Below are 15,914 nucleotides of genomic sequence, written 5' to 3'. Positions count from 1 at the left end.
GGATAATTTGATTTCATGTTGAAGTTAACCTGGGTAAGCTTAGACATAAATAAATGACTCCCAGTTCAGTCCCATGATTAATGGCTTGATGGTTGAATGACAACCTGACTGATAAAGCAAATAACTTTGAACACTAATCAACATTTTGCTTCTGGACACACCTCACTAAACCAAACCAAACTGGAGTGAACTGAACACCTGTTAGGTGAAGAATGTTTGTTCACACCTGGTTTAATAAAAATTCTCATTTCCTTTCATGTAAAGTGTTACATTCACCTCTGCTATATCTGGATAAGCCATTTATCCTCATTCAAAGAGTCTGAAAACACAAACAGCATGATGTGGTGGTGACAACTCTGTGGGGAAATTTCTGGCTAATGTGCTTCCACAGGGTTGGCAGGTTTCAAGGAGTACATTAGTAGAGAGAACGCCAATATCAGCACAACATTGGCAAACAGAATACATTTACAGCAGTGTAAGCTGGGCCTGTTTTGTGCCTGTGCAGCTTGTCCAGCTCTGCTTTACTCCGTCCTCTCATTAAAATGCTGCGCTGTTCCTCCTCGGCCTATCCAGAGAACAGCCACAGTGGCCTCCCTGGTTTAAAAGCACTCTGAATTCAGGCTGGGTGCTCAGGGGCACGGATCACTCATTCTGACCCTCTAAAGGACAGCTACCTAACAGCACTAAGACTCAGTTTGTCCTCCTAAACTGGCTGCCATGAGACCACTCAGACCTCAAAAGAAAAGTGCAAATGAAACGATGACAGAACATTAAAAAAAATGTTTCTTTCAAATTAACAAACAAATCTAAGCCCAAAAAAAAAAAAAAAAAAAAAAAAAAAAAGAAATCAATCAATCCATTCCCAGTCCTTTAGCTTCGGATGCAGGAAGCCATTACTGGATTTTTCCGCAGGGTTTGGTCCCTCGCTGCAGCATGAGCCCTTTGCATTTATTAAAAGGCAGAAAAAGGGGGGTTGGGGGTCACGAAAACATCATGAATTTAGATTACATGAATGCAGCTCAGAAGCAGAAAAGGTTTGCCTAACCTTGGTGCAACTTTTAGATCTGACCAACTCTTTCTAAAAAAAAAAAAACAAAAAAAAACAAACCAAACAAACAAAAAAGTCTTTCTCCTTATAAATCCTCAGCCACCTCAACTGATTTGAAACTCAAAGTAAATTTGTTCTCCCTCAGCTGACCGCATAAAAGTCAGATCCAGACGCCCTCGCCAGAAGACCGTCAGTCTCAGTCGCTTTGAATACAAACGAACTTGCCGACTGTGTCACAGCGCAGAAGTCTAACACAGAGAAAAAGAGACATTTCATTTCAACAGGCTTTACTTGTCAGCACCAACGAGCGGTGGAGAACAGCATGATTGCGCAGCGCTTGTTTCATCGGGACATTTGCTCCACGAGTCGATAAAAAGCATCTAATTGGTTTCAGAAAAAGGCTCGTCTCTGCAACGCTGCTTGAACACAATACATTCACTGCTGTTATTGATCTGCTTCTAGAGCGTGCCTGCAGGGGAGACACACATCACAGTTGGCCAAGTGGCAGAGTAAACACTGTTTAATTAGTGATCTCGCTGCTACATAAGCATACTTGGAAAAATAAATAGTATGTCTAACAACCTAACTCAGAGAAGGACCATTTTCTTACCATTGTTTAAAATTTGATGATGAAGTGTGAACATTTCAATTAAAATACTGGCATCTTGCCCGTCTTTTAGCAGCTCATAGGAAATGCATAAGAGTAACATCATGACTCTGCATCTATTTCTGAGTCTGAAGTGTTTTTAGATTGTTGTTTTGAAAGTCGAACACAGAAGGTGATCCGTCTCTTGAAGATAAAAGTGGATTGGCTGACAGGCATATCTGTACACAGTACTGGCAACTCAGCCAAGAACGAAATATGGCTCGTTTCTGCTCTATTCACTAATGCATAGATTAAACGCAATTATAAAAGTTTAGCAAAGCAAAGGTGACTCAGAGGGTAATTCTAATTTCCAATTGAGACTAAATTGTGATTCATAAAAAAAAAAAAAAAAAAAAAGGTCAACATTTGCTGTGGGAGGGACACGTTGTTTTGTTCAGAGGTAACAGCTTTTTCTCTAAACCCTGCAGCGACTTTAGGAAGCCAGGTGGTTAGTAAGCCATGTTTAAAGATAGAAATGTTGCCAGCTTGCCGCTTTGGAATAAAAAGACGACTCAAGCCTGAGAAAAAGGAGTGTGAAAGCCTAAAAGACAGTAGGAAGATTAAACCCCGAGAGAAACTTCAGAGGCTTCAACACGTACTTAAACATGGGTGTGGATCACGCTTTCTCCAAGCGGAGAGGCTGATAAGTGGATGAATTCTCTATTCTCGGGTTATGTAAAGTAGAGTAAAAGGTTGTTTATGGGAGAATCAGAGTGCACTGAAATTAGACAGATATAGTTTGATAGCAACCACACATTTTATTTATTAAACAACTGAAGCTTAATAAACCAAAGAAACATTATATTTATAATATTTAAGTCTAATTAACAAGCCTTACATGCAGAGGTAAAGAAATAAATATACAGATACTGACAATCAGTGATGACCTTTATCTGGCGTCAGACCAGACAGTGATCTTCTAGTTTTCTATTGTCTAATTCTGGTCAGGTTGTGTTAATCATTGCTTCAGTTTGCGGTCTTTAGCTGACAGTAGTGGCACCTTGTGTGGTCTTCTGCAGTTCAGAGATGCTCTTCTGCATACATTGGTTGTAACAAGTGGTTACTGGAGTTACTTCCAAGTTGCCTTCCAGTGAGCTCGAGGCATGAACAAGACATTTTCACCCAGAGATGTGGATATTTTCACATTATCAGATCATTCTTTGTAAAACCCTAGAAATCATTTTGTAGGAAAATCCTCAGTCCAGGCTGTCTGACACCAACAGCCATTTAAATCACTGTTCTTTTCCATCCTGACGCTCCATTCAAACTTCAGAAGGTCATCCTGACAGTGTCTGCATGCCTAAATGCATCGCGTTACTACAAACCCAATTAGATTGAACACCAGATTAGTATACATCATTAGCATACCAAATGAAGTTGCCTATATATCGTCTTTATTATATCCAGTTTTGCAAAGCTCAAGGTTAATGATTTAGAATTTAAAGTTCAAGTTTATTTATAAAAATTGTTTAAAAGGTTTGATAATCTCAAAGAAAAAAAAAAGTGTGAAAAGAAAGAAATATATTCATTAATTTTTGTCCCATCACTTCATGTTTTTTTTTGTTTTTTTTAAAAATTGTAGTAAATGTTTCCCTCAGAGAGATCGATGTTTTGTTTTGTAGTTTTTGAACTTTAAATGTCTGTACTGGTTTTAATATTGCTGCTATATCACATAATCTCAGGGTCTTATAAGTTGAAACGTGTACGTCTGTTTACATCTGCTGTCATGTGTTGTGGAGCTTACAAACAGAGGTGTATATCTTCTGATTCGCACAAGGAAACAGCTGTTATGCTTACGTACAATACGCTGAGTGTCTAAGAGACCATATTTTTTGGAGTCTTTGTCAGCTTCTCATAGTCGCACTCATCTGAGGCACAGTTCATTCAAATTCAAATTAAAAGTGCCCGAGACCCTTTCTTTCAGCCGAAATGAAAAGTTTAATTTGCACCCAACACAGTGATTTATGAATTATTTTTGTAGTCGCTAAGAGAACTTGTTCTGTTTTGTTGTTGCTGCTGTGTTCCTGTTTATACGCAGCACTCTGGATCTGGCTTCATTTACTTTGTGGTAAGTAGTAAGTCCACATGGAGGGAATCTTGAGTACATTTATAACTCATGTGTGAATCTACAGTAGTGTTTGAAAAACATAAAAACCTTCACTGTAACAAATAAAACACACTGTGGACAACAGATTTTCATAAGTCTGATAGAAATGTGAGTTCTTATCTTGACAAATAGGATGCTTATCTCTCAACTTTCCCACCGGTTCAGACTGCCAGCTGTGCCCCTTCATCAGACTTCAGGACTGAGAAAAGCAACTGAGCCAACTCAGAGAGGCATCGCACACTTTGGGCTCTATAAACTTGTCAGATTGGCAATAGCACCCCATTACTCATCAAGATTCTTCTCCCTTCTGGTCGGGCATCAGCTGCTTTGTTGGCAGCCGGCTCTCTGACTGTTAACGAGAAGCCACGACAATCGCCTCCCAGGCCAGAGACAAACCGTCTGAGAGTGTGAGGATCCAGGACAGCCTTGATTCAACACTAAACCAGAGGTAACAGTATCAAACAAACTATCTGACAGGAGCTGAGCTCAGACTGCATCGGCTAAGTTGAAAGGTGGAGTCACCAGAACAGATGGAAAAGTTGAAACACTGAGTTAAGCCAAGCACTAAATAATGCAAATACCTATGATGCAAATATGATACTTTAGAGTACAGGGAAAAGGTAAAAAAAAAAGTCTTCAAAGACTTAAAAACTGAAAATAAACGGCTAAACAGGCGAGAGAATTAAATATGAACCAAAGACCGTAATGAAAATGAAGTAAGTGAGGCACTCACCATGTAGTGAAGGTCGTCGAATCCATTCAGGAGTAGTTTGCTCTCGTACTGCGGCAGACCCACATGCTCCAGCCAGTCTCCCACGGGCTGGTCCAGCAGTCGGCCTGCAGCACCTGCTGACAGGGGAAAGCGCTTCAGGAGTGAGAAACCTTTCAGCCGGTAGCAGCGGCACTCCGAGGACGAGACGTGGCATTGCCACATCATTCTCGGCCAGCAGAGCCGAGCGCACCAGCAGCAGGAACGTGAGGGAGACAGTGTCCTCTGTGAACAAGGCGTCAGCTCCCGCAGGACAGCGGGGGCTGAACAACAGTCACTCGAAATAGATTAAACTACCCCCGAGTCGGGGGTGAAGGTAAGATAAAAGGGATAAATCCACAAAAAAATGGATAATATCTAAAAAATAAAGAATATATTTTTGCTATGATAGTGAGCCAGGAGAATGCTGAAATACATTTCTGTTTAGCACACAGCGCGGTGCCTCACCTAACTCACAAATATGACTAAATATTTCATATCTGATTATGAAAAAAAGTCAGTGTCCCATTTCAGGAGGTACCTTTTTCTGCCCAAAAATAAAAAATAAAAATAAAAATTAGGGCTGTTTTAATTACACTTTAACTTTACAATAACACTCAGGTTGGAGCGTATAACTTTAGTTTAAGTTCTTCCAGGGTAGTACATTTGTTGCAGCCAAGTGTAAGTGATCCAGACTTGTAGCCAAGACAGGTATTTGGTAAATAATTGGATCCCAGACTCACATATCCCACCTGTTTAACATATAATCCCCCACGGACAATCCAAACAGGAATCTACCTGTGATGTGCCACTGTCCACATCGGAAGCAGCAGGACAAGAAAAAAACGCAGAGGGACTAAAGGAAACCTGTGACATGACTGCAATGAACGGAGATTGATAACAGAGCAACACTATAGTGACAGCTGTCACCAGTCTAACCTATACAAAGACAGATTGGTGCCTCTCCTCCAGTGAACATGTTACTGGAATTCTTTAACTCTCTTTCAAAGCAAATACACACTCCACACTAGAAACCAATCACTGCACAGGTAGTTACCTCCCAATATATTAACTACCCCTCAAACACAGAGGCTAACAGAGTCAATCGTTTTCTACCTTGTGAAATCTGGCAGCTTAGAAAAGTAAACAGCGTTAAATTCGAAAACATAACATTTCTTTATAAAACACAGATTTGAAAGTTTCCCTTTCTGCTTGTCGGCTGTCTTATCATTTAAACCTGCTGCATAAACAGTCACGTTCCAGATGAGGGTCCCATGTCAAAAGTTCCGTTCAGACATCTCATAAGCTTGAAAATTTGTCAAGGAGAAAAGAAAAAAAAAAAAAAAAAAATCCAGTCAAGAATCCGATCAGCTCCTTCAAAAAGCACTTTCAGTGATAGCTCACTCCCAGGATTAACTCCTCTGCAGACAAGAGAGCGCTAAGATTATCTGAGAGATGCGGTCCGGCAACAGACGAGGTCTAAAAGAAACATTTTTTTAGCTGCTCCTAGCTAAAGAGCAGATAACCTAGTCCTGCAGAAGTTACATCCTCCTATTGTCCTGACTGATCACAATTCTGCTGCCTGCAATTCCTCTCTCCTCCCTTCCTCTCTCTCTCTCTCTCTCTACCCCCCCTTCAATGCATACACTTCCCCACTCCCTCTCTCTCCCTCTGTAACACTGCAGGTGGCTGCTCTTTATCAGAGCTAGCTACCATTTCAGCTACAACCCCCCTCCCACCCACCCCTAATTTGCTCTCAAGTTCCTGCAGCATCTATACCTCAGTCCATTGTTTTTACACATTCTCTTTCTAAAGGTAAATCAGTGAAGATACAGACTGGAGGCACAGAGCCAATCAACTCGGCACGTCACCGCCGAGCACCGGACCAAATGAAGGAGTAGAGGGAGGGGAAAAAGTGATGCGGTTTATCACATCAAACAGAGAGCCTCCTCTTGACCGAGTCCCCCGATGGTCTGCTCCACTGAGCTGGAGCTGTGAGCGTGGTAGCTACAAGGTTAAGGCTCACACACGCATGGAAGTGGAATCAGACTCATGGAAACTTCACACCAAGTGCCTGTGATGGGATGCTAACTACTTTACTGCAGCAGTGTCAGCTTTCTACAAAGTCTGCTTCCTCCAAAGCACAATGAGCTCACCCCCTGACATACGTACAGAAGTGGTTAATATTTAAACAGCTCAATCCAGCGCAGGGCACAGCAAACCACAGGGCTAGAATAAGACGATGGAGTTTGGCGAAGGAAAAGAGGATGTGCTGCTTTGTTTAAATATATTAAAAAGATTGCTCAGGCACGGCGGTGACTGACAGTGGATGTTGAAGAATGTCAACAGGGAGAGCTGAAGGGAAAGATTTGATTGCTCGGGTTGCTGCTACAATCCTTGGACGCCATCCATCAAACCTTAATGACAGGCTTTGAAAAGCAGAATAACAGCAGAGCAGGTTACAGTCCTTACACTGCTTGTAATACAGGTTCTCTCTCAGGCACTTTGGTTTTAAAAATAAAGATCCTGGTACGTTATGATGCAGATTTAGTACTTGGCTCATGTCAGACACCACAGCTTGAATTACTGCCTCAGAAAAACAGAGACGCAAAACAAACCAAGGGGTCAAATCTCAGTGGAGGATGACACACGCCTTCTAAAAGAAACGTTTTAGACTCTTTTCTTTGTCATTTGTTCTATAAAAAACAAACCTGTAATTTCTAAAATAGTATTTTTGTACCCAAACCTCCATTTGTAACTAAAATGGCCTGTATTTGTATAGCGTCCCTAAGGACCCCAAAGCGCTTTACATATCCAGTCATCCACCCATTCACGCACACATTCACACACTGGTGATGGCAGCTACATTGTAGCCACAGCCACCCTGGGGCGCACTGACAGAGGCGAGGCTGCCGGACACTGGCGCCACCGGACCTCTGACCACCACCAGTAGGCATTGGGTGAAGTGTCTTGCCCAAGGACACAATGACCAAGACTGTCCAAGCCAGGGCTCGAACCAGCAACCTTCCAATTACAAGGCGACCTCCCAACTCTTGAGCCACGATCGCCCGCTAATCTGTATTTAGAGCTCTCCTCTCTACTATCACTGCCATGCACTTGTTTAATATATTTTTAAGGTTCAGGGTGAGGATCTAATAAATATAACTATAGTATAAATCAAATTCCAAGCACTCAAAGCCCACTATTTGGCAATAAAGGCAGCCGTTTCATTAACATCCACACCCACAAAAAGATAAATAATGAATTAATACAAGGTGCTTTTGCTCACATTTATTAAACAGATGAGTAGCTAATGGAAAACTACTCATTTCTTCCTGTTTTCCTTCAGGTTTCCTTGACAAGTGTCAAATTCACAAATAAATTATGTCATTTTAACTTGCTTGAAAAAGCAACAATATTAGTATTCATACTCTACCTGGTGTAGCGTATTGCTGATCTCTGGAAAAATCAATGCCTGCACCAATCATAGTCATCATCTTCTCGATCTGAAGACAGGAACAGAGGGGGGAGAAAACAAAATGTAAGGGCTTGGAAGAGTGATCAGAGTTTGGCCACCACCTTTCACCAGCAAAAATACAGAGAAAAGCCCCTAAAGCAATAATACACTGTCCCTGTGAGAGCAAATGATGAGTACGTCAGCAAGAAGAAAATTAGGTTGCAGTGATTTTGCAAAGACATGTTAAAGGACAGCTTGAGGACCGAGACGGTTGAGTGCCTTTATATCCTATTTATGGTCACATTAAAACAATCATTGCTATTGTCCCACATTAAATGAGTAACCAGGGCTTGACTGCATGTAGGGGACAACAGGCACAAAAATGCTGCTTTATACTGGCATGCCGGTCTTACCGTCTGACTCTAATAAGGTCAAAAACAAAAGGATAATTGTAATAAACAAGTTAAAAGAGAAGGTGCACAAGTCTGGAAAAATAATACAGAACAAAGTCTGGTAGTTTAAGCTTCCCATGTACTTATAAAGCTCTCAGTGAAGAGAGTTTGAGCAGGTTTAACTGTGTCTTGATGCTTAAACCAATGCTTGTAACAAATGTTTCAAGACGACTGAAGCGTCGTAGACAAAACACAAAAAGGGTTCGAAACCCAGCAAGACTGAGAGTGAGAAGCTACAGCTGAAACGATGCCCAGAAACCTGACGTTTCTTGCAGTAATTTCATGCATCATGACATAATGCATGTGAACATCACCAGCAGTTGGTTTCCAATCACAGTAAGTCACGCACATACACACATCACATGCACATGCCGCTCATGGACTTGTAAAAACACAATACTGTCATTTCATAGAAATGTATTCATAAGCGAAGCAGCAGTGGGACATGAAACTGCAATATTACATCTGCCACAGCACAGAATCGTGGTTCCCTTTAAAGTGGCCCACAGCTGAATATGCATGGACACTGGGAGTGAATTCAATGCAAACGGAGAGACTGACTGTGCTGCTGTCACACCTGTCAGGTACTCTGACTACTTTGAGTATGAGGCCATGTTGTATAAACTAGAGTGAACAGATAAAACTACAGCTGGAGAAGTTTTATCCGAATTTGAATGTCCTCGCTCCTTAAAAAGCCCCCAGACATATTTGATGACCCCATTAGCATAATTATATATGAGATAATAAAGCGACACTGGAAAACCAAAGTAGCAGTTTTTTTTCATCATCGATCAGCAGGTGGATGTTCAGCAGTGAAATAGTGCATAATTAGAAGATTAATGTCAGAAGGGCAGAGAAAGATATTAACGTTGAACAATGATGCATCTATTTTAGTATGCTGCTGCCAGACTGGTAACCCAGTCACAAACTGAAGCTTCTGGACTTAGAAAAAGAAATGAATAATCTGAGTTAAGGTTATTCCAAAAGGGTTCCTAAAGCCTCAAAGGATCCCATCTACCTCTACAAAGAATGCCCCAGTAGAGGACAGAGCCAAAACCCAAAAGGACCAGAAGATTGACATCTTACGCTGTCGGAGGAATTAGATCTTCTTTGTTTTGGGGAGTCAGAAGTCGCCGGTGTCTGCTGAGAGAGAATTCATCGTTTTGTTTCGCCTTCTTCCCATTCAAAGTGTGTATCCACACTGTGCCAACTATCCTCTGGCAGTGTTATTATAATCATCCTGTTTCACACAAAAAACACTCTTGACAGGAGATTTTAAAAATTCTAAATTGAAAGAAACACCATTCCAGATGGAAAAGCGTACACGTTTAGTGCATAACAAATGTATCTGTTATGACTGGATCTATGAATAATCAGTGTAGTCATAGGAAGTGAAGAAATATAAACACAAAAGCTCAGGATCACACACTCAGCCTCAGTGTAAAGTACAATTCCTTCCTCATGTCCACATTCTCAACATTCATGTTCACCATCAGTCCTCAATACGGCAGAGGGAAAATGCCAAAGTTTTGGCGAGAAGAGGTGTGAGACAAAGGACGGTTAGAGAATGGCATTATTTTTGATATCCATCTGCCCAGTGTGAAGTCACCGTACTCTTGATTAGAGTCCTGCATATTGGGCAGATGGTAGATTAGTCACACGAGCTCAACAAATAACTGCCGTCCACATGTTCATTCTATGTCGTTAAACAGGAAAGCTGACGGTGGAGTGGGAACACAACTTCTAGCTGAGCAAAGAGCAAACATGAGTGATCAAAAGTAGTTGCCTCCTCTTTACACGAGAGTCTCTGGATGCATGTCACACATACTGAAAGCATGTGAGACATTGTGTGCTCAGACTTTTCTACGGTGATGGTTCAGTTAGTATGAAGCATTTTAGGAAAGAAGGATGATGCTGGGGAGAGATGCCCCCCCCCCCCCCCCAAAAATAAGAATAGCTCTAACATGAACAGCATGTAGTTGCTGTTGCTTCTTGGATTCCTTAGATTTTCTTCTAGTGGTGAAATAAAAGAGAAAAACACAAACCAACTACATCTTCATTAGAGTTTCTGTTCACCTAGGGATGGCTGCTTATTTTCCTTAAGTTATGATATCAAACTGATCTTGACAGGTTTATGTTGCTCTCATAATAAACTAAATTATTAGGCCTCGGCAGGACAAAAGCAATTAGAAAGCCCCTGATGAGCGCTGGCCTCGACTGGGGGTCTAATCTGTAAAATCACACACATGCATAAGCAGTAGCAGCACCTGAGTTAATGAAGACAAGGCAGTGCTCTTTGCCTCATTAAAGTGGCCAAGGTCTGTACTCGAGGGAGGATAATGCTCCCATCAATCGCATCTTTGACACACAGTTCAGCTGCCCAAGTTTTTTACGCCACCATTCAGGAGATAAGACAGGCCATTGTACTTTTAAACACTGAAGGAGAATTTAAAATATACTCACTACTGTGGATAAACAAAATAAACTGGATGCATTTAAAATGTCACTTAAGATAAAGCACAGACGTTTTTTTCCTATTTAAAGAAATGTACACACATGAACGTACACACAAATCACAACAAAAAAAAGCACATCGATGTTCAGTCCTGCTGTATTGGCCTCACTTATCCAGCATAATGGAAAAGGGAATGTTAGCTGGTCCAATGAGAGTTCAAGGCAGCTATCCAGAAAGGTAGGTGTGTTGGAGCTGGGTAAATATATCCTTATCAGAGGATGCCAGCCAGTGATTTCCTCAAAGTAAATCACATTCACAGCAAGAAGAGGCTTCTGAATTTCATGGTCAGGAACTAGGATGCTCAGTGTCATGAGAATTAATAGAGGAGAGGAGAGATGGGTGTGTTTTTGTGCTGCAGGATTCAATCAATGCAGAGAACTGAAATGGAGAGGCATCCATTGTTAGAGAGCCTCACTGTGAGCACAGGGGTAAAATGAGAGGGGTCAGAAGTCACCCAGGAGGTGGAGGTCAACAGCTGAAGAGCCAGCAGTGTTGCGAAATGGTCAGGGTGAGATTAAAGGCGCATGAAGCCATTTATCATGCTCCTCACAGTAGGCCTGCTGCCCTGAGGTGACTTAGCAGAATAACGGGTCCGCTGTCCTACCGGGATGTGAAAACACAAACTGTCTTTTCATTAACAGCCTTGAACAATGCCCAACTAAAGCCGAGAGAAAGGGTGGCGGCAGAGCTAAAGGACGCCTGGCAGTGTGTAGAGGGTGAAACAAAAGGCTGCAGCAGAGATCGTGTGCCCAGACCACCAGCCTCAAATTGGCAAGCTGGCACCAAAACAAGGGTTGGACGAAAACTACGGACTAGTGAAAAGCATCAAGGGGAACACAAACACAACCCTGTTTGTAGCAGGTGCCAAGACCTCAATGCCACAGTGGGACAAAACACTGTCAGCAGCCCCATGAACATCCTCCTGAAATAGCCCAATGTCATGCTTATGTTTTTATGAACAACGTCCCCTCTGGGAAACCTTGACCACTCATTCCGCATTACACATAAATATTCCCAGTTAAACTTAAAACAGGAAGGGCATTCCTTTGCAAATAATTATAAGAGTTATACCAAGCAGTGGCTGCATGCGTCAGCCCCCCGTGGCTCTCCTGTGTTCTCCCCCTGGTGGGGATCAGAGAATAGATTTACCTCGCTGGCTGCACTGGAGCTCTGACACACACCCACAGTTTGGTTTGATCTCAGCCAGTCAAACACATGAAACTGCTTAGCAAACAATGAGGACACAAAACCAACGCATAGCCAAACCCTTAATGATCCCATGAACATGGATTAAAAAGAAAAAGAGAGCAAAGAAAATGATGCATGGCTTAAAAACATCAGAGAGGACAAGGTTTTTGAAGAAAGGGCAGGATAATCTGGGTGTGCGCCTCACTTTGTCTCCCTTTTATTTCTTTATCAATAAAGCAACCAGCTTCAATCAGTGAATACCAATCAGAAAGGCTTTAAAAGAAATATAATATCCACAGAAATGCTAAAAAGCATTCATTATTTTCTCATTCTGTTCAGTCATAGCATGTAGACAAGATTAATGAGCCTCTAGCAGAGCTGCTGCCTGTAAGGGAATCAATACTCACAAAAGCTGGTTTCATAGTGGCTATTGGATCTGTGAGGTGCGAATCGAAAACGAAGTTAAAAAGTGAAGTGTGGAAGTGGATAGCGGCCCTCTCCTGTCTCTGTCTAAAGCTCGCCGTCTCCTTAGCTCTCCTTCCATCTGTGGAGCTCAGAGTGCTGGCTCACACAATGTGCCCCCCTGGATTGTCATCTTCAGTCTGATTGCAAGGACCAACACCAACCCACATTAGCATGCGCTTTACACACATGCACACACACTGAGAGCGCCTTAAAAGGAGAGATGCATAGGCCAAGACCTCATGCAAGTCAAATCTCCTTGTCTTGAAACCCGAGGCAGTGCATCCAAGGGTTTGTCTTGTTGAGAAAGAGGGGTGATGACTAGGAACGATACTGAAAGGAAGGGGAAGAGGGTGTGAGAACCAGAATATTTTACAAACCAGATTAAAAAGGAAGAAAAAAAAAAAAAAAAGATGTTTTTAGAAGAGGTGTGTCCATGCACTTGGGGGTGGGTTTGGTAATGTCCAGGGACCCCAAATGCTGTCACGCAGCTCTGTAGAGTGCTCCAGAGCAGCCAGTCGTGACCGGCAAGATGGCTGCCACAGCACATCAGAGAAAGCAAGAGTAAGCAAACACTGCCGATGGAGAGACAAGGGCTGAAGAGAATGCAGCGAGAGAGAGAAAGTGAAAAGAAAAGGGAGTTTTCAATTTTCAGGGGGCACTCCCAACATCAGTAAGAAAGTGTAGGCAAGGATACGCCCAATGAAACTTTTACTGCATTTCCCACACACTCCTCTCATTTGCTATGCACTTTAAATCGCTGGTGTGAATATTTCTATTTCAAGCAGACGCAGGCTTATTCCCTGAAAGGAAAAAGAGAGAGAGAGGAAAAAAATGAGCTCTTGCGCTTTGGTTTGAGCAGAGAACTCACCGCCATCTAAATCACTATTCATGTGAAAAGAAAAAAAGCGTTCCGGGTTCATTAACTTTAAGTAAGGCTCAAAAATTGGAATTTTTCAAAGGCTTTTTAGAAGCTTACCAGCCAACCAAGGCCTCTAATAAACATCTAGTCACGATCAACCGAATTGAAAATTCCTATGCGATTCAGCATGCTTTCAAAAAGTACTAAAACATGGTGTTATTGTTATGGAAAACTGTGCAAGCAGGGTAGTGGTTAACTCTACAAAGCATCATTTGTTTTCATTTTTTTTGTTTGTTTTTGGGGCTTGTATTTTAAATTTTAACTTTCTACATCGAAGTACATGTGCTGACAAGGAACCTGTGCATGTGTGAGCTCCATCAGAGGCTGATATTAGCAATATTAGGGAGTACGAACACATTTTATTCCGTAGCACCACTGATAGCAAAAGAGAAAGAAAAATATATATCTATATTTTTAAGGTCCACCGTCTAGGTAGTAGAGCCCTAAAGCAATTTTATTACGTGTCTGGCTGTATGACTGGAGAGTAAATAAAATTTATTCCCAAGAGAAGAATGAAATTAACAGAGGGCAGCTCTCTGCCAGCAGCCAACTTAATGATTTTTTAAAAAGCTTCCAGACATTCAGATGAACTCAAAGCTGCCCAGTTCCCTTGGTAAAATACACTTACATGGCGCATACAGGAAATGGGGGCACTGCTTCAAGTTCATCTCCTTTTAGCAGACCAGAGCTATTTTTTCAGTTTGGAACCAATATCACCATCTATTCTCCTGCCAAAGAAATGCAGTTTGTTTTGGCTCCTCCTCTTAGGCCACGTTTAGTCTGTTTACTTCATCTTTCTCTAAGCACCGGGGAGAATACAACAGGACTTGGGAGCTCCAGGATTATTGTGAGCTGCTGAGGATATCTAGGAAGAGCAGAAAGCTCCAATAGCCAAGTAATGTCACAGCTGGCTTAATCCTGTCACTCTCTCACGGGCCACATCCCTCAGGTGCAGTCTGAGGTGGTGAGGTGTTCATTAAACTAGATAATTAGAATGAACAGTGCCCTGCCAGTGACCAGACTTTAAAGGGAAATAAAAGATCCAAGCACATACTTGATTGAGCTCATTACCCACTACGCCACATTCTGGAAAAGGAAGACAATGTGCAAAACCTCTGGATGTCTGACTTTTAAATAGTCATCATTACACTTTTGGCTATGGCACATTTCCATTAGTATTTGTCATAGTTTGTGACTGAATTACAAAAATACCACTAGATCCAAATGGTAATGCTACGTTACGACAGGTATAAATTGGTGGTGCATATATGTCGGCCAATCAGCAACCAGAAATCGCAAGAACTGGGCAGCCAGGCAGGTATGATACAATCAGAGACAATAATGCACAGTTTGCCCACCAGAGGGCATTGACATGTTGATTTTAAAACTAAAACAGTTAGTACATTTGATAAGGGACCCTTTTGGTGAATGTTTATGGAATCATCTTATGTAAAAACAAACAAAGAAACAAACCAGTCCCTATAGGCCCCTATATATTGCTAACCAGTCTTTTTTAAATAAATCATAATCCTTTTAAATTGAACTTTAGTGGTTAGTTACCATTTAACTGGTTTAAACTATTAAAAGTTAGTGATGCTGGGACTGGTGTGACCCAATTACAAGATATTATGTAGCAGATGTGGTTTCTGAGGTTTTGGAACCACACCAATTTTAGAAAACACCCACATTTAGTGAGATTGACAAGCTGAGGCTGGCACAAAAATCTAACTCAGCTGCAATCAGCTGACCATAATGCTCACAGAAATCACCTGATGGCTCAGCTGAAGGCCTTGCATCTGATTAAGATACATAAATAGCAGCCCTCTAATGTAGTCTATTAGTCGCTATACATTTGCAAGCCACTTTGCAACCCACCCCAACACCTTTTCTTCATGCCATGTCTGGCTGCGGCTGGTAAACATCTTGCTTGAATTTATGAAAGATTTTAACTGCCACATATATACACACTACCCAGACGAAACTCATATGAATTGTGTTTAATACACAAACCTGAATGCAATACTGAGTTAAAGTCACATAGTAATACACTAACAATACTTGATCAAATCAGTGCATTACCATAGTGTGGTGGTTAACACATTTGCCTAACACACGAAGGATCACCAGTTTAAGAGTAGCAGGAGGCACAAATCCTTGAGGATTGCGTCAATAATTTAAAGTCTGTGGATCCATCCACTGTGGTGACCCCTTGTGAATAAGAGAGCAGGTAAGTGTTCACTTAGTGTTCAGGATATTACAGAACAGTTCCTACTGGCTAAAGCTGAGAAAACATGGTCTAGTACACTTGAATCGAGGCGAGGCATTCACTCGGCTGCACACAGACGAATACCAAAGGTCAGTCATTTTCC

General features: G+C 41.7%; 1 protein-coding gene across 10 annotated transcripts in view; it reads right to left on the bottom strand.

Annotated features, from left to right (window-relative positions):
• The window catches only part of anks1aa (ankyrin repeat and sterile alpha motif domain containing 1Aa), a 62,460-nt gene that overhangs the window by 12,814 nt on the left and 33,732 nt on the right, over positions 1 to 15,914 (bottom strand). For 5 of the 10 annotated variants that reach the window (XM_080295410.1, XM_080295409.1, XM_080295408.1 and 2 more), the window contains 3 exons: positions 9,545 to 9,601; positions 7,986 to 8,055; positions 4,535 to 4,650 (listed from right to left, as the gene is read on the bottom strand). In XM_080295410.1, coding sequence (XP_080151536.1) covers positions 4,535 to 4,650; positions 7,986 to 8,055; positions 9,545 to 9,601 — 243 coding nt within the window. The remainder of the gene's footprint in view (positions 1 to 4,534; positions 4,651 to 7,985; positions 8,056 to 9,544; positions 9,602 to 15,914) is intronic. The other 5 variants (XM_080295401.1, XM_080295402.1, XM_080295404.1 and 2 more) reach the window with 5 other exon arrangements.

Source organism: Astatotilapia calliptera, chromosome 20, assembly GCF_964374335.1.
Source record: "Astatotilapia calliptera chromosome 20, fAstCal68.1, whole genome shotgun sequence".
NCBI classification, from domain to species: Eukaryota; Metazoa; Chordata; class Actinopteri; order Cichliformes; family Cichlidae; genus Astatotilapia; species Astatotilapia calliptera.
Note: the sequence above shows the minus strand (reverse complement) of the source record. Positions and strands in the feature narration are given on the sequence as shown.